The sequence below is a fragment of the Quercus robur genome, chromosome 11 (assembly GCF_932294415.1).
Source record: "Quercus robur chromosome 11, dhQueRobu3.1, whole genome shotgun sequence".
Lineage (NCBI taxonomy): Eukaryota > Viridiplantae > Streptophyta > Magnoliopsida > Fagales > Fagaceae > Quercus > Quercus robur.
The window spans coordinates 44,682,426-44,707,603 of NC_065544.1; the positions used below are offsets into that span (position 1 = coordinate 44,682,426).

General features: G+C 33.9%; 2 protein-coding genes across 2 annotated transcripts; both read right to left on the reverse strand.

The window, feature by feature from the left end:
- Positions 1-4,938: 4,938 nt before the first annotated feature.
- Positions 4,939-10,236, reverse strand: LOC126705437 (cyclase-associated protein 1). Its single transcript, XM_050404458.1, has 10 exons — positions 9,687-10,236; positions 8,574-8,742; positions 8,391-8,455; positions 7,661-7,967; positions 7,425-7,569; positions 7,222-7,331; positions 7,079-7,134; positions 6,823-6,879; positions 6,513-6,656; positions 4,939-5,309 (listed from the first exon to the last, which is right to left on the reverse strand). The coding sequence occupies exons 1-10, from the start codon at positions 9,966-9,968 to the stop codon at positions 5,223-5,225; spliced, it is 1,422 nt and encodes a 473-aa protein (XP_050260415.1). The 5' UTR covers positions 9,969-10,236; the 3' UTR covers positions 4,939-5,222.
- Positions 10,237-21,607: 11,371 nt separating this feature from the next.
- Positions 21,608-23,442, reverse strand: LOC126706725 (UPF0481 protein At3g47200-like). The gene has a single exon (XM_050406259.1). The coding sequence runs from the start codon at positions 23,287-23,289 to the stop codon at positions 21,634-21,636; it is 1,656 nt and encodes a 551-aa protein (XP_050262216.1). The 5' UTR covers positions 23,290-23,442; the 3' UTR covers positions 21,608-21,633.
- Positions 23,443-25,178: the final 1,736 nt, after the last annotated feature.

Sequence of the window (25,178 nt, forward strand, 5' to 3'; positions counted from 1 at the left end):
GGTAGAGAAAGGCAACCTAAGTTGGTTTCTTCCACCTGAAATAACTTCCAAGGTGCTTTCCACTGCGAGATTCAAACCTAGGACCTCCATCTCCCAAACCCTTAGGAGTGAGCCCATGATCACTAGACCAACCACCCCTATGGTATCAGTTACTATGAGATTTATATATAAACTGATTAAATAATAATTCATCAATTACCCCAGTGTGTGTAGGATGGGAGACTACACACGTCTAATGGAATAATCAGATACTTAAAGATGTCCTTGTGAAGTACAAATTTTTAGTACTTGCAGGGTAGAAGTCCAATCCATACTTCAAGGAAGCATGTCTTCACTGTTTTTTTTTTTTTTAGGAAAGCATGTTTTAACTTTACTATAAAGAACATGTCTCCTTAAATGTGCCAAAGTATTTCAACATCAATTTGGAGGGCTTACATGGTAACCCAAATGTTGCTTGTGTAAAACCCAAACTTCCAAGACATGAACATGAAATACTAATAGAAATGAATTCAATTAATCAAATTTTCAAAATTATTAGTTAATATGAGATTTATATATAAGTTGGCTAAATAATAATGCATCAATTATCCGGTGTGTGTAGGATAGGGGACTACACATGTTTAATGGAATAGTCAAATACTCAAAGATACTCTTAAGCACACATTTTTAGCACTTGCAGGGTAAAAGTTCAATCCATACTTCAAGGAAGCATGTCTTGACTCTTCTTTTTTTTTTTTTTTTTTTTTTTGGAGGAATCAGTAAGAAAGCATGTCTTGACTTTACTATAAAGAACATGTCAACTTAAATGTGCCAAAGCATTTCGATATCAACTTGGAGAGCTTTACATGGTAACTCCCAATGTTACTTGTGTAAAACTCAAACTTCCAAGACATGAACATGATAATAATAGAAATGAATTCAATTAATCAAAATTTCAAAATTATTAGTTATTATGAGATTTATATATAAGTTGATTAAATAATAATACATCAAATTGAATAAGCACATAACTACTATTAGTATATTATCATGATTCATGATATACTAAAAAAGTGCATCAAGAATTATTACTTCTTACTTCTGATCATTTTCTAATATTATTCTTATTGGCTTACCTGCAGGGAGATCATGAATTTCATTCAAATATATATTTTTCCACCACATGAAAGACACTAGTGCAAGAGGAAATCCAAGATAATACTTTTGGTGCAGGCACTTGTACAAACCCTTTCCAAAGCATGTTAAACAGTTAAAGCATCACGTTTTGCATGTTTTTATTTTATGTATACGTTCTTTTTGATTCTATAAAGGGGGGGGGGGGGGGGGGGGGGGAATATATATATATATATATATTAATAGGTAAAGAAAAAATCCAATTAGAGAGAGTTTTATTTCTTAATTTTGGAGTCAAATGTGGGATCTTATCATAAATATCCATCCAAGTAAGTTATTGCATACAAAAGCTAAAGAGTCTAAAATTAATGAACATATATATATATATTTTAAATGTACAATTTACATTTTCTACCTAATAATATTCTTACAAGACTTTTTAAAGAGTTAAAAAAAATGACTATCAATAATATTTAAATTATATATGTAAGAATTATACTGTGCATCTTAATGTATATATTTTAATTATATTCATGCATATGTATGAAGTTACAAGCTAGTATTAATAATAAAAGCTGGCACATAACATTTTCATAAATTTAAAAATAAAAATATTAATAATATATATATTCATCTCACATAAATGTGGATCTTATATAATTAATCATTTTTTCATGTTTCAAATATGTAAATTTTAAATATCTATGCTTTTGTTTTTTAAAGTATTTAAATGTCTTTGGTTTCTTTAAAGGAAATGTTGCTCTCCGTTTCCTAAGTAATTAAATGTCGGAAAAAGTTATAGTAAATTCTCTCCATTACTCTTACTCTTAGGGTACGTTTGGTATACTGAATGTGGATTACAACAGGAATGGTAATCTTTATCACCGATAATAAAATGTGTTATAATGGAATAACTAAACCTATTCATTAGTTTGGTTGTAAGTTGTAACATTAGAATAAAACATATGATTTATTTTAGGAAATATCTCATTCATACAATTATATTTCTTAGAAAATAATATATTTTAAATTTTAAAGAGATGAGTTATTTTTTGATGATTTTTTATTTCCATAATTGTTAGGTGGATATAGAAAGTTTATTTATTTGGAAATATATTGATGTTATAAATTATTACATCTACTAAGGAATAACTATTATAACCCTTTTAGATAGGAATAGTTATTCCTTATTTTAAAGAATAACTATTCATAAGGAATGATTATTCTTTGTAATAAAAACATAACTAAACTATTGAACAGTTAAACCATAGGAATAACTGTTACATTACAGTGCCCATTACAGTCTATCAAACATGCCCTTAACTTATGAGTTATGACTAGGAATGAGCCACATCCTACACAAACTGAGGAGGAGCAAGATAAAATTTCCACTATAAATGCAATGAGCTTCAAGTTAAATGTCAGGAGAAGTTCTTTTTTTTGGAAATAAAACTAAGTTCTATTATTTATGACCAGTAAACAAGACAAATCCTACCAAAGAATGAAAGAACTAGATACTATTTCCACTATAATAAAGTGAAATTAAATGTGGGTAAGGCTGGCTAGAAATATCTTTTTCATTAACGCCACATTTGTTTGGTGTAAATATTTTCTAGAAAATGTTCTTCTCATTTTTAGGCGTTTGGGTGAGGAAAATACTTTTTTTTTTTTTTTTTTTTTTTTTTTAGAAGGAGGAAAATACTTGATTAGACTAAAATGATTTTCGTTAGCAACACAAACATTTTTTGGATAAAGTTTCCTCCCCCTCCCCCAGAACAAAGTTTTGGTGAGTGAGTTGCTCGTTTGGAATTTATCTACTCAAAACCCCTAAGGTTGCATTAGGAAACTTAAATTTAAATTTGGATTTGGACTTTAAATTAACAGATTTGAAATGCCCTTTTTTATAATCCATTAATTTTACTCTATGAGTTATTTTAAATTCAAGCATTATAAAATATTAAAATCTTTGGTGGATTTGTCAAATCCAAATCCTTAACCTTTTTTTTAACTTCTCAAACAAGATATTTGGATTGTAATCATCCAAATCCAAATACCAAAATCATGTCATCCAAACACACCAATAATTAAATGTTGTCTAATGCACTTTCGAACACCATCTCAATTATATCAAATCGATTGAAATTCCAAACCCAATTTTGGTCCACGAGCAAGTAGAAGGAAAATTAGTGTCATTTGAGATGACCCAGATTTACCTGAAATATTTGGATTAAAATTGATCATTAATGGTTTTTTTGCTATTTAAAAAAAAAATCATCAATCCATATAAATATATTTTATACATATATGTATTTACATATACTCAAATCAAATCAAGTCTCATATTTACAAATTTGTTTATAAATACATTACTACGATTGAATTTGGAATGTTTAATTATTCATCCTATACCTAGACATGAGATCAAATAAACTAATACAATCGTTTTTTTTTTTTTTTTACAAACCATGGCTTTTTTTTCTTTTTTCTTTTTTAGATACATCAATAATTAGAGGTGGATATATCAATAATTAGAGGAGATCACCTTGGATGTTTTATTGAGAAACACTTCCTAGTTGAGTTACAAGACTATTGGTTTTGACCACTTATTTTATTAAAACTAACTTTTTCTTCTTAAAAGTTTAACCAATTATTTTATTAACGCTAACTTCTTCTTATTCTTCTTTGTATTAGAGCCCGTTTGGATAAGTGTTTGAGCGGGACAAATGCGCATTTCCAAAAGAAAACGCAAAACAATATGCATTTGGCCTCAGGTTTTCAACAAAATATGTTTTCCAAAACACCAAGAAATCATGTTTTAAAACCGTTCCTCCAAATAGCTTTATATGAAAACGCTAGTTTCAAGACAAATGTTTTAGGGGTCTCAACACCTAAAATACCCTCAAGTATTTGCTTAATAACAAATTTATCAATCTGTAAAGTTCTCACCTATGTATGATCTGACTTTCCAACGACTGCAACTTCTTGGCACAAGCTATTTTGTTGGAAAAAAGATCATGCAACACACTAGAAATAGCTTGGAAAGATCATGCAACACACTAGAAGCTGCGAGAATGAATTCAATGGTGAACTCTGCAAACTATTTGGTTGAGAAGAGACCTATGGCTCTTTCTCTCTCCCTCTATTTGGTCTCTCCACTTCTTAGACTTTTTACTTCTCTTTTTTGTGGTTGATATTGATTAGCATCATATATTACTATTACTTTTTCTTAGCCGTCATTAACTATGTAGTGGGGATTATTAAAAAAAATAATAATAAAAAGCTTTGAAGTGAGGATACTGGGACCACCGGGCCTGCTGGCCCAAGTGGTATCTAGTCATCCAAGTGACTTCAAGCTCAGGGGTTCTAGCCCCAGCATAAACACTTACCCGGCAAAAAAAAAAAAAAAAAAAGGTGAGGATACTGGGTAATTGTGTTTATATGTTTAACACAGACTGCATTTAAAATGACAGTATATCCTTATCATCAAAATTAAGGAATCATGTTGCGTGTAAACTCGGAAAGAACGTCCTTGACCTTGAGACACCAGAACCCAGACCAAAGCCTAAGATAATACTAAAATGTAACAAGTATCTTAAATTCTAACAAATAATTTCTTATTTCACATCTGACTACACTTGATGTGGCCCTGCTAATTTTTATATGCACTTCAACTGAACTAACTTGTTTCCAAATCCACAGATACAACTGTTTTTGTTTTTGTTTTTGTGGTTTGATTAAGTAGATCCTCGTTCAGGTCCGGCTTCAAAAAAATTGCAAATACACTCAAAATAGAAGAAGAGCAATAAAACATAATTAATTAAGAAATTTTGACAAAGCAAAGATTACAGTAAATTCTCATTACAGCACAAAGGCAGGTTCAGAAATTTCAGAAGACACATTTGGAAACAAACTTAGCCAAAGAATCGCGCAAAAAAAAAACTCCAATGGTTTGATCAACCAATCCAAAAAAAAGCATAACCAACAGACCATGAATGTATAACAACTATATACCAACCGAAATTGAATCAAGGAAAAGAGAAATACAAGCCGCTGGAACATCCAAGGAATAAGATATAGGATCACAAACTGGCAATTAAAAATAGTTCCAATTACCCTCCGGAGTGAGAGACTGGAGTAGTTTCAAAGTGGCCGTCTTTAAATGCATGAACAAACTGTTGTGGCAGAGAATGCTCCCCCTGCAACAGAACAGACGTAAGGAGATCTAAAGTGAACTCAAGGAACAGAAACTTAATTTTACTTCCCTCTTGGTTTTATTGATGCACTTGATAAGCATAGATGCTCTCTCCATTTGATGCAGATAGTTTATGGGAAGATAAACAGCCAGCAGACTACATATTAGATTGTAACACTAGGACGTTCAGACTTAATGCCAAGAGAAATCCTATTTCACTAACAGCAGTTGATGCCTGACAGATACGACTACACTGAGACTATATGCCATACAATCTAACCTACACTCTTTAATCACCCTTACCAGTCAATGCAGGTTTTCTCAACATTAGTAACAGCCTTTAACATAGTCAAGTCAGAATTGTTACCATACCAACTCTGACTACATTTGGTCAACATGCAGCGGAAAGAACTTGGAGATAGGACCACCCCAAGAAACAATCTCCAAGATTTTCTGTTTACTCTCATGAATCCTTATGCTACTACTTTTTTTGACAAGTCTTATGCTAGCTACTTTGGCATGCAAAAGACTACCAATAGCTAGTGTTCACAACTATAGTCCTCAACAAGGAGTATGATACCAATGAACCTAAGTGTCCTTTGATTGCTAGAGACCCCTTCCAGCACACATTCCCAAAAAATAAAAAAGATTAACAGCTTAGACAAAATATATCAGATTTTCAGATTAAACTTATTTTAACTTTTTTTTTTTTTTGAACAGGGAGTACGTATTGGCCGATAACCAATGCACCTAAGTGTCCCTTGATCACCCAGGACTTTTCCCAAAACATTTTCTAAAAAGACTTAAGTCTTACACAAATATATCAGATTTTCAGACTCATTATGTCATTCTAAACTTCCACAACCCACTATGTTTAATTTTCAGTTTCAGTAACCAAATTGTGGTAACATTGATCGATGCCAATCCAGAGCTGTTTAACAAACATCCCACTTTACGAACAAAATATCACATATACCACAACATGCCAGCTCTAGCTAACTTTCAGTAAAAATGAAACTATAACTGCACAGTCAACAGTAAACAATATTATGTTTTGAAACAGCAATATCAAGAACCATGAATACTACCTCCTAACAAAACTGTTTATAATCACAACTTGGGGGGGGTGGTTGGCAGAAGTAACATATCAATCTAAGAATTCAGAAACTCAAACAACTAAGAGGGGAAAAGAAACCAGGAAACATACCCAATCACCATTAGGCTCAGCACCAGGTACCAATACGTTGATCTCACTAGACTTAGCTGTTGTTATTGATGTGCCAAGAGATTCTTTGCTTAAATATAACTGGCAGCCTGTCGTATTGTCCACAGAAATAGTTGGAGCTGATCCCTATAATAGCCACATAGTAGTTAAACGACTAAAATCATATACCAGGCATTAATATCATTCTCAATCAAAATCTATTTTCTATGTTTATTAGGTTGAAATCTTGGAATAATATAATTGGATTTCAAATTGACATCATAAAATCATTTATGAGGTGAAATAAGGATACCTGGCATTGCACCTCAACCCCATTGCAATTTACAATCTCAAAAGCAGCCACGACATCCTACATTGTCAAGTGCACAATTAAATTAATCCATATACCTCAATATGCATTGCTTCCATTAATCAAAAAAGTTGTTCTTCTGTTTGTTTTTTAAATATTTTTTATTGCTTCCATTAATCTAAAAAGTTCTTTACTTTTTTTGGTTGGTGAAAAAAAAAAAAAGTTTTTTATTTTATTTTTCATATATTATAATACTAACCGTAAATACAACTCCCATCTTAGTGCACTTGTCAATTGTAATATTGTTGACTTTCCCTGCAGATTGCTCAAATAAAAATGAGTACCTCACAGCTTTCAAGACAGGTAACAACAAAACATTTTTCATGAGTCTAGTAAAATTACCTTGAATCTGCAAGACAGACTCTTTGCATCCATAAACATATACAGATTGTTTTGAATCACAATCATCAATAACCAATTGCTTTTTTCCAATTTGATTCTCAACAACCCACCTGCCAGAAGATACAGCATTGATGTAATAGTGAAATTATTTACTGCAATTATTCCTTACATAAAGCAAACAATATGAAGATCAGCATACTTACTTACGACCCACTTGAAGCTCTAACTTTGGTGGTCCTGCTTTAGAAAATGAAGGCGAATTTGAACGACCTTTTTCACCAGCACTAACAACACCACTTCTATCTGCACGGTTCTTTGTCTTCATATCATCTGTGACCTTTCTCAGACCTAGGATGTTGGAAATCCAGATCACAATTGGTCAGAATGCCCATAGAAAACAAAAGATAATGAAAGGATAAAAAGGGAGGTAATAAAGAACCTGAAGTCACAGGCTTCCCAGAACTAATTTCTTGGAAAACAGCAGCCATCCCTTCTTTTGGGCGTGATGATGAAGCCTGAGAAGATTCTGAACTAAAAAGAGAAGCTGGTGGAGGAGGTGGAGGAGCAGGGGCTCCAGGCGTAGGAGCTTTTGGTGGAGCAGCAGCCGGTTTTCCAGTGGCACTCCAAACTGGGCCCAATGGATAGTGACTCTTAACATAATCCCGCAAGCCAGGTAAATATAGTTCCTTGATGGCTTTGGCCCACTCAACATGATTTGGGTCTTTGCTTTTGTACTCTACAAGAACCTGACTTTCACAGTGAAACATGTCAACACCTAACAACTGGAAATTTTAACTCATAAATCCAATACATTAAGTGTGATTAAATATGACAGGGAAGAATGTGTGCAACTAGGCCATGTCATTTTGGACCACAGTACATTCCCAAGGTGGAATACAAGTATTAAACATCAACAAATGAAATCCAATAGAAATTAAGTTTTCCATTCTTAATTATTTTCTTCATAATGAACCAATATTCACTAGATGCAGAGAATATGTAAGAAAATGAATGAGGATGGACTACTTTTTTTTCTTCTAAGTCTAATTTTTGCTTCCACAGCAGTTAATTATCCCTTCATCTGTTTGTATGTAACAAATATCATAATTGAGCAGTTCATGGTAGCATTTTAAAGCAAACTACTGGGTACCTGAAAACATTTAGATTACCTTGTTGTTGTAAAATTCAGCCATTTGCCAACTCTCTTCCACATGTGCAATAGGCATGCTCATACCTTGAAAAGGGAAAAATAAACATTAGAAGTCAAAGAATATGAAATGAAATCATCTGCTCTTGGCATAAACATTTGAAGTCAAAGAATATGAAATGAAATCATCTGCTCTTTCCCTTACCACAGTCTTTTCCAGTAAATGCAATCCATGCCAATGCTGAAAGACTATCAGTAGCAGACTTCAAATGGTTAAAAAATTCAGATCGCCTCCCTTCTGTCAATGCATTTGCTTTTACTATCACCTCATTCAGCGGCTTGAGAAATTCAGGTAACCCAGCAGGATCAGGTTTCTGCAAAATAAGAATAAACCTATAAGATTATTCTATTTTATTTAATTGGTAAGTTATACACACTCCTGGTGAATTTTACACCCCAGGACTTCACTCTCCACTCATCGCATGGAAGTAAAAAGTGCCAACCGAGCTAAATCTCATTGGCATAAAACCCATATGATGATGCAGTTAACTCACCAGCAATAGCATCGCTAAAGATGAAAAAATAGATGGTACCCACATAACCTCTCATTTCTTCTAGTATCATTTCCACTATTTTCAGCAGCTATTGAACAACAATCAAGGTACCATGCACTCGCATCAACATAAGACTTCCATGTGAATTGCCAGGAAAAAAAAAATTACCATACAAAATTTAAACTACCCAATACGATTTTAAGGCTCCACCGTTACAATTTTTAGAACCAATAACCTCAAAAATTGAATCTAACTTATGTGGCCATGCTCAATGTGGTTTCTGAGCAGCTCACAAACATTCCAAAACCCGAATCACTGTTCACAGTACAGCCAATCAACATGAATCATGATTAATCAACAGGGGAAATCAAAACTCACGTAGATCAGAGACAAATATAAAATATCTATACAATTCTTTTTTTTCTTTTTGGGTTGGAATAAGAGATCTATATAATAATGCTATCCATGCAAAAAAGCCAAAAATCAAGTTTGTTCACTAAATTTCTAGATTGTGAGATCTATATAATAATGCTATCCATGCATAATAGCCAAAATCAACTTCATTCAATTTGACTCTTTTGTTTATATCACAATCACCCAAAAAACAAAACCTGCCATTTTCAACACCAAATATACAAATTCGAAGCGATTCAATTTCACCAATCCTATAACCAAAATCAAACCGCGCAAAGCTGAAAATGCATCAAGAAAATTCTTATTCAACAATTTTGTACCAAAAAAATTGGAGAAAATGAGTGACCGACCTGAGTTTGTTTGGCTTTGATAAGAAGCTCCTTTTGAACATTGAAAGCTTCTTGCAGCACATTCGTGACCTCCAACACCTGTCCCCCAATTTTCTCAGCCGCGCTCGAAACCCTACCCAAGTACTGCGAAATCAGATCGTCGAACGCCAAAATCGACGGATCCGACGACGACGCCGCCGTGTCGTCGTCGAAAGCGGGTAAACCTCTCGACCCGAACCCGGTCGACAGCGACTCTAGCCGAGCCACCGCCGATTCCAGCCGAGCTATCAGCTTCTCCTCCATTTTTCTCTCTCTCTCTCTCTCTCTGAGATTTTCTCTATCTAAAAAAAAAACACACACACTGTCTGTCTCTGTGAGAGTGGCTCTTAATTATATGCTTTCTTTTTTTCTTTTTCTCTCTGCTTTTTAAGAAATAGTAATAATTTTTAATTTTGGTGACACCGAAAGGTGAAAAGAGGATTTTGATTTGGCGGTTCTAATCTTTGGCGCGGGTTTGGGATTAGAGAGAGAGAGAAAGAATGTGAGGGGACACGTGGCGGTTTAAGAGGGAATCAAGGGGGTTCGTGAGCTGTGGAACACCACTAGTGAGAAATGAGAACTGGTTTTAAGAGAGTGGACGGTGGATGCAGAAAAATGGGAGCGTGGGAGAGATTGATTGAATGGGTTAGGGCCCATAGCTTTTGGCGTGGAACCTAAGCAACACCCTATCCATTTTAAGCTTCAGCCACCCCATCCCCAACTCTTTTTTGCAAACCAATAAGACCCAATTAATTGACTTACCAAAATTTATTCATTTTACTGAAAATTAAGAGATTCTAAGTATCATATCTTTGAATTTTTGATATTTAATATGAACTATAAGAGAATTTGGTTTAAATGTTTCGTCCTCATTCTCTTAATGATTCATTTTGTGGAGTTCAATGTGTAATCAAAGAAGACAGCTCTAACACCAACCATCTTGTAAATGGGAGTGTGGGACTCAAGAATCTTGCCTGGTTACTTTAGAAGCAGCATGATGACTCATATAGAATATGAGCTAATCACGGTGCTCATTTGTTGGTAATCAAGCGATTAGTGTGGATGATTTTGTAGCATGGATAGATAAGACCCCTGCATTGATTGGATGTCAAGTGCTAATGGGAGTTATCTTTCTCATTATGGTCAATGTAAGATTAATAATATTTCCATCAAAAGACATAATTTCTTCTCCTAAAAAAACCATTATTTTAGTCCTAGTCCACTATCTTATTCATAATGAAGTTTATTAGATATGAGTGAATTCAGTGTGTGCTGTGTAATGATTGATATATAAGAAAATGTCTTCATCCTCTTCTTTTTCTTCTTTCTTTTTCTTTTTCTTTTTCTTTATATAGTGTGGGTTGCACGTGCTAGCCCTTTAGTGAGAAAATTAATATAGATTTTTTGTTGTTGAAGAAGTATGAAGTCATGTACTTAAATTTAAAATAGTTATTTGAATATTTATGTACCATTACAATTTCTTAGAACTTATTTGCTAAATGTAATATTTACTCACCAAAAAATGCTACAAAGAATGATAATGAAAGTTATCATCTTTCTACAATATTTAAATTTTCACAATGAATGATAATATATGCTACAATTTTTTTGAAGATCTTCATTAAATTAAATACTTGCAATCATCTACATTGAAGGTTTTGTTGTTCATATTTCATTCTTTATTATCTTATTTTATGTGTCTAATTACAATGTTTAGCTTACTTATTTTTAATGAATACCTTTTTAAGTAGGAAAATAAATTTTTTAAAAAAAGAACAAAATAACAAAAGACATATGTCATCAAAGTTTCTATTAGATAAAATTATAAGTCTAGAAGATTTAATCCTAATAAATTAGTGTTCTCTAGGTAACAAATAGAACACCATATATCATCATTCTAACTTTCCAAGCATGACTACCAGTCTACTATATAAAATTCAATATACACAAAGAAATTTTTTGGGACATTAAAATTTAGTAGGAGTATATTAGACATTGCACAATGGAATATTTTAAGAATTATAAGATTTTGTTAGGATTTAACTAAGAGAGAAACAATAGGGGTATATGCTCCTTTACAAAAAATAAATGATGAAATTATTCAACTTTAGTTTAGGGGGGAATGCAACTACCCTGAACATAAAGAAGGAAAGTGTTACTTCGTGAATTTGTGTGTGTTATGTGTGTGTAAAACAATATGTGTGTGTGTGTTTTTATTTTTATTAAAATAAAAAAAAAAAAAAAAAAAACTTGAAACAATGTGTTAAAAAAAATCAACCTAAAAAAATTATGCATTAAACAATGAATTTTAGTTCAACAAATTGAATAAACCAAAAAAGAAGTCTAGAAACACAACAAAAAGTCACGATATTTTTAATACCTTTATTTCTAGCTATAGTGGGTCCTAGTCTGATATTTTATTATTTTATTTTAGAATAATGTTACGTCCACAATAATTTCATAATAAATCTTAGGTCATAAATTGCTACTGGCTTTAAATTAGGCTAACCACTTTTAACTATGTATTTAAAAATAAAATAAAAAGCCAACTGAAGAAAATTGTGCCTAAAACGATGAATTTTGGCTTATTAAATTTGAGGAAACAAAAAAAGAAGCCTAGGAATACAATAAAATGTTACACAAAAAAGAAGTTTAGGAATATAACAAAACGTCACAACATTTTTGTAATATTTTTTATTTCCAGCTGTAGTGGGTCCCAGTTTGATATTTTATTATTTTATTTTATTTTAACCCATAAGGAATTGACACGTGCATCACAACATTTTCACAATATCTATATGTATACATTGTACTTACAATGTAAATTTATATTGTAGACACAAAAAAAATTGGCAAATTTTGTACACGTTTACAAAATTTGTACAATATTTACCATTTTTTGTGCAAATGTGTATAATATTAACCACTTTTGTGTATTTATAATGTAAACTTGCATTGCAAGTACAACGTAAACATTTAAAAATCTTTAAAAAAAAAAAAAAACAAAAACAAAAACAAAAACAAAAACAAAAACAAAGCTCAAACCAACTGGCATACTTGAAGGAAAACAAAAAAAAAAAAAAAAAAAAAAAAAAACCACAAACAGATTATTGGAAAAAAAAATTAGGCAATATAGAAATTAATGTTAAAATGTTATAGACTTAGTATTTTTTAATTTGATTTATAAGAAACTGAGATCTCAACAATTGTGAAAATATTGTGATAACAATAAGTGTTGTAACATTTTCTCAAAACATTTTTTTTAGTTGTGATTGGTCACACTATCATATTTTATTATTTTATTTTGAATTTTAAGAAATTGACACGTCAATAATTGTGAGAATATTGTGAAATTTATTGTGTCAATATAACAATATATATACTAGCTTACATAAATGTTTAAAAGAAAAAAAAAAAAAAAACTTTAGACACTGTAGCTTCAGTGCAAAGGTTGACGAAACCAAAGCACTGTAGCTACAGTGCTTTAACGCATTCGCGCTTTTATATATAGATATAAGAAAAAAGAGCACAAATCGATGATTGAAAAAAAAAATACATATTAAACAAACCAAAAGTACGGTAGCTTTTATACATTCACCTAACAAGTGTCACAACATTTTCACAAAACATTTATTTTTAGTTGTGGTTGGTCACAGTTTCATATTTTATTATTTTATTTTGACTTATAAGAAATTGACACTTCAATAATTGTAAAAATATTGTGAAATTTGTTGTGTCAGTATAACAATATATATAAAAGGAAAAAAAAAAATACAAACGGAGGACCAAAAAAAAAAAAAAAACTATTAACTACTGTAGCTATAGTGCCGTCTGGCACTGTAGCTACTGTTTAAAAAAAAAAAAAAAAAAAAAGGAAGAGGAAGAAGAAGAAGAAGAAGACAAAGTGTCTCACCAAAATTGCATTGTAGATGAACAATGGGAAACGTTGTATGAACAGTGGCAAAACACTGTAGCGGCATAGCCGCTTTTTATATAGTTAATAGATATAGTAGCATATTATAGGAGTAGATGTGCTATTTGTAGAGTAAAATATACTTGTTTTTCATGTTTGATAATTTGATAATTGGAGAATGAGGATTTGAATCCTAAATGTTTCAAACTTTCAATTAGAAACACTAAGAGGTTTCTTAAGATATAGCAATCCATTATAAAAGATAACAAAAGTTACTACTTTGAAACATTGCACACGTGCAAATCAAAAAATAGATACATAAACACCACAAATTACCATGTTCTTTATGATCACTTGTCAATTGTCTATTTAGCTAATGCAAGCATGTTGGAGATAGATTGTACTTTTGGTTTTAGGGTTGGAAAAGGAAAACAAACAAAAAAGACATTGGAGAGGGGAATCGCACAAGCCTAAAACAGGCAGGCACATGGACTAGTCCAAATAAGTCAATCTTCTTGTCCTAGCCTCAAGAGAGAAGTTTCAAATTGCACTTGTCGATTGACCAGTGGCCACTATGTTGATCTTGTTAGTATTCAGCCAAACAACACCCTAAGCTTGGCTCCATGGTCTAAATGGTCAAGGTTAGCCAAACCACACCACAAAACAATCAAGCCATCGATCTAGATTAATTTGTATCATGCCTAATTGTGAGTAGCCCATATAAAGATCGACTTCTAATATTGTTACACAAAAATGAACTGAGGGACATTTTCTGTAACATCTCACATTTATTATGACTCACCTATCGTAATTGCATTTAAATCAACGTGATACAATTTTTTTCCCTCACAATCGTGGGAAGATGCCCACCACCCAAGTCCCTCAAGCATCATGAATTGATGGTGTGGTGTCAAGTTTCCTCTTTAGCAACCTAGGGAAGAACCCACCACCTATGAACTCTATAAATAATGCCACTCCACCATAAAGAACTACATGTACTCTATTTTCTCAATACTGTGTCACTTTGTTGTGTTTACTCTATAATCCTATTCACTAACTTGCTTGTCAAGGTGCCTTCAAGCAATCTTACTAATTGATCAATGGTTACAAGCTCCCCATGAATTATTGGACGTCTAATACTTGTGCTCATCAAAATTTTCTATTCCATCTATTTAATTTTTTGGTTAAATAAATATGGATGTATTAAGAATAAACAGAAAGTAACTCAAGAAGGTAGAGAGAAGATGGAAATAGGTCCATCCCAATTACACTGAGTAACTCAACGGGCTAAATTGAGATACTAAAAATTTACGTTCCTGTATTAAAAATAGCATTGTGATACTAAAAATTTACATTCCTATAATAAAATGAGAAATTCCAGCAAGGGAGCGAATTTAAGGTAGCCTTCAAAATCTAGGAAAGAAAGGATAAAGAAATGAAACTAATGTAGAGCTTCAATAAACCTTTTAAGAGTCTCCTTCGAACGTGACAAAGGAGAGCTTAAGCTACTCACATATAAAGATAATAACCCACATGTCTTCCGTTCTCCAATGGAAGAAAAAGTAATACAAATTTGGAAAAAGGCCATCATATCTAGATACCACAAAGGACAAATTATGAATAGAACAATCAATGGCATCTTCTTTTTCTTGCCATAAATCACTGAAATAAATAATGATTGTCATGCATGCACTAGCCCCTACAGCAAGAATTGCAAATGGTCCTTATGGCCTCCATAGTAAAATGGAATTAAGGACAACATGGCTGATCGTGCAGTCATGTTGGTGCACAGTGTCATACAAATTAAAGATCTCAGATCAGATCTACTTAAATTGGCTTAAAAGAATAGCTACCAATATCATTGATTAATAATTCCATCTATCATTCTGGTCAGCCCGTAACCAAAGCATAGATATACGGGTTTTAAAATAAGCTGATTCGACACAATTCCTTTTCGCCAGTAATCAGTATGCGACTTTAGTGAGGCTTCCAAATCCAACTTCCAAGCAATAGAATGAATGCTTGAGCCGAGGGTTAGGTTAATCATAATTGAAATTGAATAGGAGTTGGTGCAATCTCTGTTCTTCTTAGCAATTAATTACAGGTGGGTAAGCAATTTGACTTCTTTTGATTCTACGTAACGTAATGGTCCACAGGTATGTGACATTTTAATTGTTTGATAGGTAAAGTACCGTATATGTTATGTTTATCTGAATTCTGAAGACAAACCCCAGAATGAGAACACTATTATAACTTATAACCGCCACCTTTTGATTGTTCACCCTTCGCACCTAGAGCTTGATTGATATTGGTATCACCTCAACTCAGTTTCAGGTGGGATTGTCATGGCCCATGGGCTAGGCATGCCAGCCTGAACGTCTTTGGGCTGAAGCAGATGTTCTTTAGCGGGACTAAATTTCCGAGGTGGGATTGGGCTTGGACTTGACATTATGGCCCAGACTGATCCAGTTCGGCCCAATGATTGATTTTATTTTTGTAAAAAAGTATATATTTCACAGGCTTGAACAACTTACTATTAGCATTTAACCACATACTTCTCACTGATCTGGCTAGAGGAATCACCCCATGCGTTTGCTTTTCAAGTTCTGAGAGATATTGAACATGTTCCTGTCCAAGCATAATTTCTTGATCTCTGTTCTGGATTTTGATTGTGATTTTACATAAAATAAGATAAAGTCACCACTTATTTGCTGGCCTTTAACTCAAAAAAAGAAGAGGCACAAATTTAGAGCCTTTTCTAGTGCTGAGTTATAAAAAATATGGGCAAATTCCACAAACCACCCGAGAGGTTTGTGATAATAGTTCAAAACATTTTAAACTTATCAATTTCATCCTAAAAGACAATTTTGTCCCTGAACTAAAAAAAGAAAAAAAAAATGCCGTTACCTTTTTTATTTTCTCTTCTTCCTCTGTCTTCTGTCTTCGGTCTCTTTCCTCTCCCCTCTTCTCTGAGTTTCTCCATCTCAGAACTCTCCGACCTCAGAGCCGCCACCAACAACCTCAGCTCCGACTACATCGTCTCCGAGAGCGACGAGAAAGCCCCCAATGTCGTCTACAAAGGCCGCCTCCAAAACCACAACTAACGCCGCTGGATCGCCGTCAAGAAATTCACCAAGCAAGCTTGGCCTGACCCCAAGCAGTTCGCTGTAACTCTCTTCTTCAATTTTCACTCTCTAGGGTTTCCGATTTTGTTGATTTTTCGTGTTTTTTTTTTTTGGTAGGAGGAAGCTTGGGGAGTTGGGAAGCTGAGGCACAAGAGGCTAGCGAATTTGATAGGGTATTGCTGCGACGGCGATGAGAGACTACTTGTGGCAGAGTATATGCCCAATGATACCCTAGCTAAACATCTATTTCACTGTATGTTTTCTATTTCTGCTTTTTGTTTTTTCTCAAATTACATTCTTTCAGCTAATATATATATATATATATATATATATATAGGGATAATTACAGTAAACCCACCTGAGGTTTGGCCCGTTTACAAGTTACCTACCCGTGGTTCAAAACTTATCACTTTGCCCACCTGAGGTGCCTTCCGTTAGGGATCTGTTACCCACCTCTCCGTTTGCCGTTAGAAAAACACATTTTTAATGAAAAACAAACATAACAAAGATAAAAAAGTTATGACTTTTCATTGCTTAAGAACTTGTTTGAGAACAAAACACAGGAATAGCACAGATCAAATGCTATTCCTGATTAAAAGTGATATCATTGAGCATTTTTTTTTTTTTTTGTATAGATCTCTCCAACTTTTATTCAAATCAAACCAAACCCAAAAAAAAAAAAAAAATCCAAATCTTAGAAAACACAAGCCACAAAAAAAATTCCAAATCGCGATCGACGTCGCGATCTCGCAACGCTTCGCGAGATCGCGATCGACGTCGCGATCTCGCGACGGCGCGCTCTCGCGTTCGCGAGATCGCGCCGTCGATCGCGATCTCGCGACGGCGCGCTCTCGTTCGCGAGATCGCGATCAACGGCGCGATCTCGCGAACGCGAGAGCGTGCCGTCGCGAGATCGCGATCGACGGCGCGATCTCGCGAACGCGAGAGCGCGCCGTCGCGAGATCGCGATCAACGTTGCGATCTTGCCGGCGAGATCGCGACGTTGATCGCGATCTGGAATTTTTTTTGGGTTTGGAATTTTTTTTGTGGCTCAAGACTGTTCATACCAAGAGCAAGTGTGTTCTTGAACCCAAGCTACAAAACCCCCTCTTTGATCTTGTTTGTTTGAGTTTTCTCTGTTATTTTTTGTTTTTAGAGGAGAGATGAACAATGGTGCTGTTTTTCTCTCTTTGGTTTGTTTCTATTTTCTGTTTAATCTATGATTGGGTTCTAAAACTTTTTTTCTTACAGTTTGGGTTTGAAAAATGTGAGGGATTTTGGTATGGACTTAGAGGATTTAATTGGTTTTGGATGTGTGTAACTGAAAATTTTGAACTATATTTACAAATGTTGTGTTCTTGTGTTTGTGAGGAAAAGATTTGATGGTTCGTGTTTGATCCGTGTTATGTTCTATTTTTAATAAAATGGTGTTTTTCTAACGGCAAATGGAGAGGTGGGTTACGGAAGGCTAACAGAAGTAACTTCAGGTGGGCAAAGTGATAAGTTTTGAACCACGGGTAGGTAACGTGTAAACGGGCCAAACCTCAGGTGGGTTTACTGTAATTATCCCATATATATATATATATTTTTTTTTTTTTTTTCTGCTTGAATAGATATTGGTTATGGTAGTTCTGCCCTTTGCTGTACTAGACTAGCTAAAGTCCAAATATCTTTGTTCATGTGGTTACTGTGTTGTATTTGCCTTGTTTCTTTCAATGGAAATCTCTGAATTATACCCCAAAAAAAAAATTTTGTTGAATTCTTTGCATATATGGTGTGTTGTAACTTTTGTTTGTTTTAATGGGTTTTGCCATGGTTAGGGTTGAGTCATAAATGAATTGGGTGTGTAAATACTTATTTATTTATTTATTTATGATCTGTTTATATATAAATTAATTATCAATTACCAACTCAACTTATTTAATTAGTAACCCACCCATTTAACCTAATATTAGCTTCAGAGCACGCACTCACGTGCGTACTCATAGACTCTTCTATTTTTTAAATGAAGGTTAATTTAGAATATTTATTCTAATTTAAGATTACTACATTTTTCAATCACTAAAAACAAAAAAAAAAATCTATATGATGAAAAATTATTTCACGACACATCGTACCTATCACAAACCTAACGTGGGCTCTTGAATATCCAGGCTTGTTACACTCACACCAATTCTTTTAAATAACAAATAGGCCCGCTGGTATAGAGTATAGACAACGCAAAAGGAAGTGAGTTTTCTTTCCCCGGTTTTTGGGGGGAAAGAAGGCAGTTATAGTTTTTTGTTTTATTGTTAAAAAAAAAAAAACACACACACACACAATTTACAAAGAGCCCACGTTGTTGAGGCTCAATTTTTTCATCGGCGTAGTCAAGTGTTTGTTGAGGCCCAATATTTTGTCCGATGATTTTCATCCAAGTAGTGTTTGTTGATGTCCAATACTTATGCTACGTGGCAACTATTTATCTTTTAAAAGCCCACAGAAAATACGGCACAAATAGGGCCCAACTCAGTTACTCATGGGTTTTAAGGGCTCACATGCCAAAATTAATAAAAAATGATTGAATGGGCTCCATTTGAATTATTACGGCAAGAATGGGTTAAAGGTAAAAATGGATTAGGGCAGAAATTTTAGGCCACAATCAGCTAGAGTATAAAAGCTCTTTTGAGGTAGAAATTTCCAATACAAGACCTCCTCTGTGAGCTTGAGGTGCTACTAGTGTCCCTTGCCTACTTGGTAGCACGCTTGGTCTGGGCTCATGCAAAAGGTTTGAAAGAAACCGACTCATACCCTCCAAATCACACTTTCTCAATTTTCCCCATAAGTCACATGGATCTGGGTCATGCTTAAAATAATAAAATAAAATATAATACATGAATTGAGCCTACAAGGAAGTCGGGTTTAGTTAAATCGGGCTTGTAAAAAATATGTCACGAAAATAGGTATCAACACTATTAAAGATTTTAATCCCATTACATTATGTTGGAGCATTTTAATAATAATTAATTAAAATGAATAAATATTACAACATAAATGTAAATATGTGGGAGTGAATATGAAAGATGAGGAGTTAGTGAAAATATTTAATCCCACATTGAAAAGGAGAGAGAGTATTTTGTTCTTTTTAATTGTGGTGATTAATGGGCTAATATGAATTAACTCAAATATTAGGTTAGATATATGTGCAAGGGGGAGGTGAAGGGTGGAGGTTCTTCGCAAGAAATGGTGTTCTTTCTGGTAGAGATTTGGGCTTGAATACTTTGTGCAAATGTTGTTCTAGCCATACGATACTTGTTTTTAACAAATTTCTACCTTGAAACAAATGAGTTTCTACAAAGCTAGTTTGATTTTTATAATATCCTTAGAACTATATAATTTTGTTAATAAGTTTGACCGATCTTCATATATTTTTCCAACAATCTAACACTTTTGTTTGCAAGGAAATGCTTGAATACATAATGGCAACATAAGCTCTTCTTCATCTAATTAAAAAGGATGTTAGGTGGAGAATTGAATATTGCAACAATGTGGAGAAATCACTGCGTTAGGTTCTAAAGATTTAAGAATTAAATATTTAGAATCATTATTGTTTTGTGTTGGCAAACCGAGAACAAAACATGTCTAGTATAGGTGTTTAGACAATGCTTAAATAAGGGTGTTTCAAGTTTTTAAAGTCCAACTATTTGCAAAAAAGAAAAGTGAAGTTTTGCCTTTCTCGACCGATCAGGAATTAAGCTCGACCGATCAAAAATCGCAAGCTCAGTTTTTTTTTGCAAATTTTTAAACAGGCCCAAGCTCACGAAAATGTTAGGATTTCATTTAAACTTCTCCACATATAAAAGGAAAACCCTAGTCACGTTTTGGGTATGCTGAAGAAGACTTGTGTGTTACTCTTTGTGAGATTTGAGAGGTTCTGTACCTTTTAACTATACAAGATTCTACTGGAGCTTAAACTACAATCAAGGATTGGTAGAACTAGTTGTTGCATCAAGATCAACAAGTGAAGGTGATCTGAAACTTTTGAGTGGAGTCTCAAAGTCACAAGCAAGGGTGTGCTTGTGTTGCTTAAAATCCAAGAAGAGAAGGAGACGATGATTCGGAGCTTACACGTGGTCGTGTCAGTAAGTTACTATTGGAGATAGCATTAGATTTAGGGTTAAATCTTTTATAAAAACTTTAATTCTCTTATAGTGGATTTGGCTTACCTTGAAGATAATTAAGTCAAATCCTCCCTAGGTTTTTACCTTGAAACAATTAGTTTCATTAGTTTTCCTGGGTAATTATATCGTGGTGTTATTTACTTTTCCGCATCTTTGCATGATATGATTTATTTGTGTTTAATCTAGATCTGAAAATTTATCTAAGTAATCACTTAGTTAATAAATTAGGTTAAATAATCTGGTTTAAGGGGTCTAAACGAACTCTCACAGTGCTAAATTAAGTTCTTTGAAGCAACTGGTGAGTGGATTTTTCTATTTTTAAGGAACACAGTGGTAGGATTTGAGTTATCTAGTGTAGGAGTCTTCCTGGGTTTCCTCTATGCTGCTTGTTCTTAGTGTTGAATATGCAACTTATTTACACTTTTTTTTGTCCTCTTATTGTTTATTTGTTTTATACTGGTGTTCTTGTTTTCAATAAAGTATACCCATCCTTAAAAAGAAAGAAAAGCTTGGTGTTTTCCAATCCAAAACCTCAAGTGAGCCCATACTGTGGTCCCTTTCCCTTCACTCTCTCTTCTCTATAGAGATAATAATGTTACCACGTTTTAGTATTAGACTATAAAACTTGGTCTAGTTAATGGTATACAGAATTCGAAAGTATATGAAAGGGCTTTTTAAGTAAACACATGATATTATTCAGCAAAAAAAAAGAAAGTAAATACATGATATTATTAATCATTTTTCGTCTCATCAATCCATTTCAACAAATTTTTCAAATAAGTACACAAACATCCGCAACACTTGTCGCTTTGGTTAATCTCCCCTACAGTTGGACCATTTGGGGTGCTAGTAGGCTTACCAGAAAATGGAAGTAAAATGGAATCTCTTATATATGAACAGAAGTTGTTGTGATGCAAGGGACCCAGAGCACTAGCAACTCCAGATGCTGTCTGAATAAGGGTCAGGTAAAGAGCAAAGATTGCACCTAAAGTTGAGATACCCACAAGCCAGCTGCTGAAATAGTGGTGCACTAATATTGCTCTTTTTCTGGCATACCCAGTATTGAAGTAAGAATTGGTATTGTTCACAACCTTATATAAATAGGACTCATCATTATCCGGAACCACTTCCTTGCAAAGATTGTTGACAAGATTTGCCACCTCCCTGTTGCTCCCCAATGAATGGTAGATAATCCCTTTATAATGGAGAAGCCTTACATCTTTAGCTGAACTAATGAGTCCATCAAAGAAAAACAAGTATGATGTGACATCTGGATGGCAAAACTGGTGGCATTTCTCAAATGCCAACATGTTTCGAAACAAAGTGCATCTATGATCATCAATGTATAAAGGAGGAATTGTCAGCTTCTTTCCCATATTCAACTTCCACTTCCCGAAGCTTATATCCAATGGACTCTGATGATTTTTAGCTGTGGTAATCTTAACACCAACCTCTTTTAGCTCTGATATGGAGCGCATCATGTGAGTTTGCTTACCTCGTGCATCTTTCTCCGGGAGGTTTGGGAGGATGCTAGAGCGGAAAAGATCAAGAAAATGCTTTCCTTCAAACCCTTTCACTGTAGATTCATCTAAGTTTGGTTGGTTTCCTTGATTTTCTTGTGTATCCGAGTGATTTCTTTGCAAGAGAGGGTTAAAGAAGCGAAGAGCAAGCTCTTGCAATGATGGGGTTGCATTTGTAGAACTACTGCTATTTGTAATTAACTGGAACAGTTCACACAAAACAAACAGGGGGAGCTGATTTTCAAGCATGATTAGATCACGACGCAGAGTTGGTAGCATCCACCTTTTGATTAAGGAACACTCCTCGTCGATATCCAATTTCTGCAGTGTGAAATTTTGCTTCTGATTGAGCTCTTTGAAGAGATCAATGATGAAGCAGCCATCTATAAGCATCATCTTAGCAAATTGGCCTTTGCTAAGTTTAACTTCATCACTGTAACAGCTTTGAGCTTTCTCTTCCAACTTTTCCATTGCTTCCATCACGGGCTCTAATTCTACTCCATGCTGATGTTTTGGATTAAAGAGACGATGAAAGTATCGCCATTTGAGCTCTTCCATGGCTTGTAGCCGTGGTTCTCCATGGTGGTAAGGACCTATTGAGACAATACTGGGTTCATATGCCTTCTTCTTCACTAGACGCATGTTTGGAGGCACCTTGTAAATGCAGACACAGTTGCGCTCTCCAGGAATTTCATCATTTTTCAACTTCTCTTTCACTGAGGCACACCAATTTAACGTGTGGATAGCATGGGGAGCACCTGGCCTTATATCATCTGCATGAGCTATTCTTATGGCCACAGAATGAAGTTTCCTTCTGCTGCATAAGATCTTCTGCAAGAGTAGCCTAGTGAGATTGCCACTACCCATTTGAAAAATTGAAATTGAAGAAACAAATTAAAGAACAAACAAGCCAGTCTTCTTTGTGTAGAGTAGGTTGTTAAGAGTGTTAGATCATCATGATATAAAGCACAAGGTCAATGCCAGCTGTGTTAAGTCTTTTTGTATATTAGAGAAATTGTAAGGGGAGAAATGACAAGGAAAAATCCTCATACAGCCGTATGGGTTAGTTAATGTTCCACGCTGCAAGTCCCGATTTAAGTTTAAAAAACTACTCCTTGCCATTATACATGTACAACTTTGTGTGCAACAGCTTATGTGCACTAGTTATTTCCTTTATGGGTTATGGGAGGCTCAATCGAGCACTATATCAAATGCTATGCGAGTGGAATGTAAATAATTCAGTGAATTTTTTCTGTCCATAGCAACACTGTTTGGTATTTGTTTGGTTGAGCGGTATGGTAAAATTTAACGGTAAATTCAGCTTATTAACTTATGTATAACTCTTTTCAAAGTTTACAATTTTTTTTTATGTACAAGTGATTTTTTTTTTTTTTTTTGCTCAATTTATTATTTAAACCCAATAGACTAATGAAAACCCGCACTCCCAAACTAACACAATTTTTCTTTCCTTTTTTATTTTATTTTATTTTTTTGTGTTCATAAGTGAGAATGAAGTTCAGTGGCCTCGACCTTATTAGAGATTTGGGCAATGTTCTAATTTGCATTTAAATATATATATATATATATATATATACCCATATAATTTTTGGGAACATAATGTTGTTCCATTAAATAGGTTTAGATTAATTTGTTACTTTTGTAACTAAAAGATTTAGTTAGTTACTTTTTAAAATCTCGGAGTTTACTTTCTTACTTTTAAAACTATAAAGTTTAATTTGTCACACCCTTAAACTATAGGATTTAGAATATAATATTTACCCTAGGTTTTTTAGAATTTTATTTTATAAACCTTTTTCTTGAGTACCCCATTTGTTACAATGCTTTTTGATAGTTGCAACTTGTAATTTTATGTAGTTTGTTTTATAAACCTTTGACTTGAGTGCTCGATTTTTTGCTACAACTTGAGAAACTTGTCGTCTATGGACTAAAGCATGGGAAAGTGAAAAGGGCATTCTTTTCCACATTCACCTAACATAAATGTTGGCCTTTGGCTTCGGACTGAATTTTGCGACGTTCATGTATCAAATGTCTCATTCTATGTTCACATTGCCCTACCTAGATACTTTCACATTAGTAATTAATTTATCCCAACTATGTAAATACATTTAAGAGTGAGAGAAGGGACCACCGCACACCCTTGATGCGATGGTCACTTTACAAGTATAAGTACTTGTGAGGTGTTGGGGGCAAGGATCAGGGTTAAAGTCTCCAAGAGGGAGTTTTACAATTCACACACACATACACTTAGATTATGTTAGAGTAGAATTTCTATCTTATAAAAAAAAATGAGAGACGGGAAAATTGGGGTTTACTAATTACTACTATAGTTCAGCTTCCAATCCAACCTCATTGGCAACCTAGACACCACATCCATGCACCCTTTTTGGTAAGGTGTAGGATTCACCAATGAGGCCAAAAGGTTTTTTTTTTTTTTTTTTTAGCTAAAGTTAATTTTGGGGTTCTAAATAAACAGTCTTACTCCATCCACCTATATAATATATACACACGCATAGGTATGGAACATGAATTAATGAACAATACCTACTCAACTCTAATATTTTGTTGAAATTTTCACCCTTTTAACCTAACCAAACCAGTAATATCTATATCTATCTATATACAAAAAGAGCAAATCCTTATTGCTACAGTGTTTATGGTTTATTCAACTTGCACGGTTTACTGGCCCCTTTTTTTTTCTTGTAACATCGTCAGTTGAATTTTTTTTTTTATAGACA

Coding starts and splice junctions, on each gene's coding strand:
- LOC126705437 (XM_050404458.1), bottom strand. CDS start 9,968: ATGGAGGAGAAGCTGATAGCTCGGCTGGAATCGGCGGTGGCTCGGCTA. Junction 7,968..8,390: donor CTGAATTTTACAACAACAAG/GTAATCTAAATG, acceptor TGTGAAAGTCAG/GTTCTTGTAGAGTACAAAAG. Junction 7,332..7,424: donor GAGCTTCAAGTGGGTCGTAA/GTAAGTATGCTG, acceptor ATCTTCTGGCAG/GTGGGTTGTTGAGAATCAAA.
- LOC126706725 (XM_050406259.1), bottom strand. CDS start 23,289: ATGGGTAGTGGCAATCTCACTAGGCTACTCTTGCAGAAGATCTTATGC.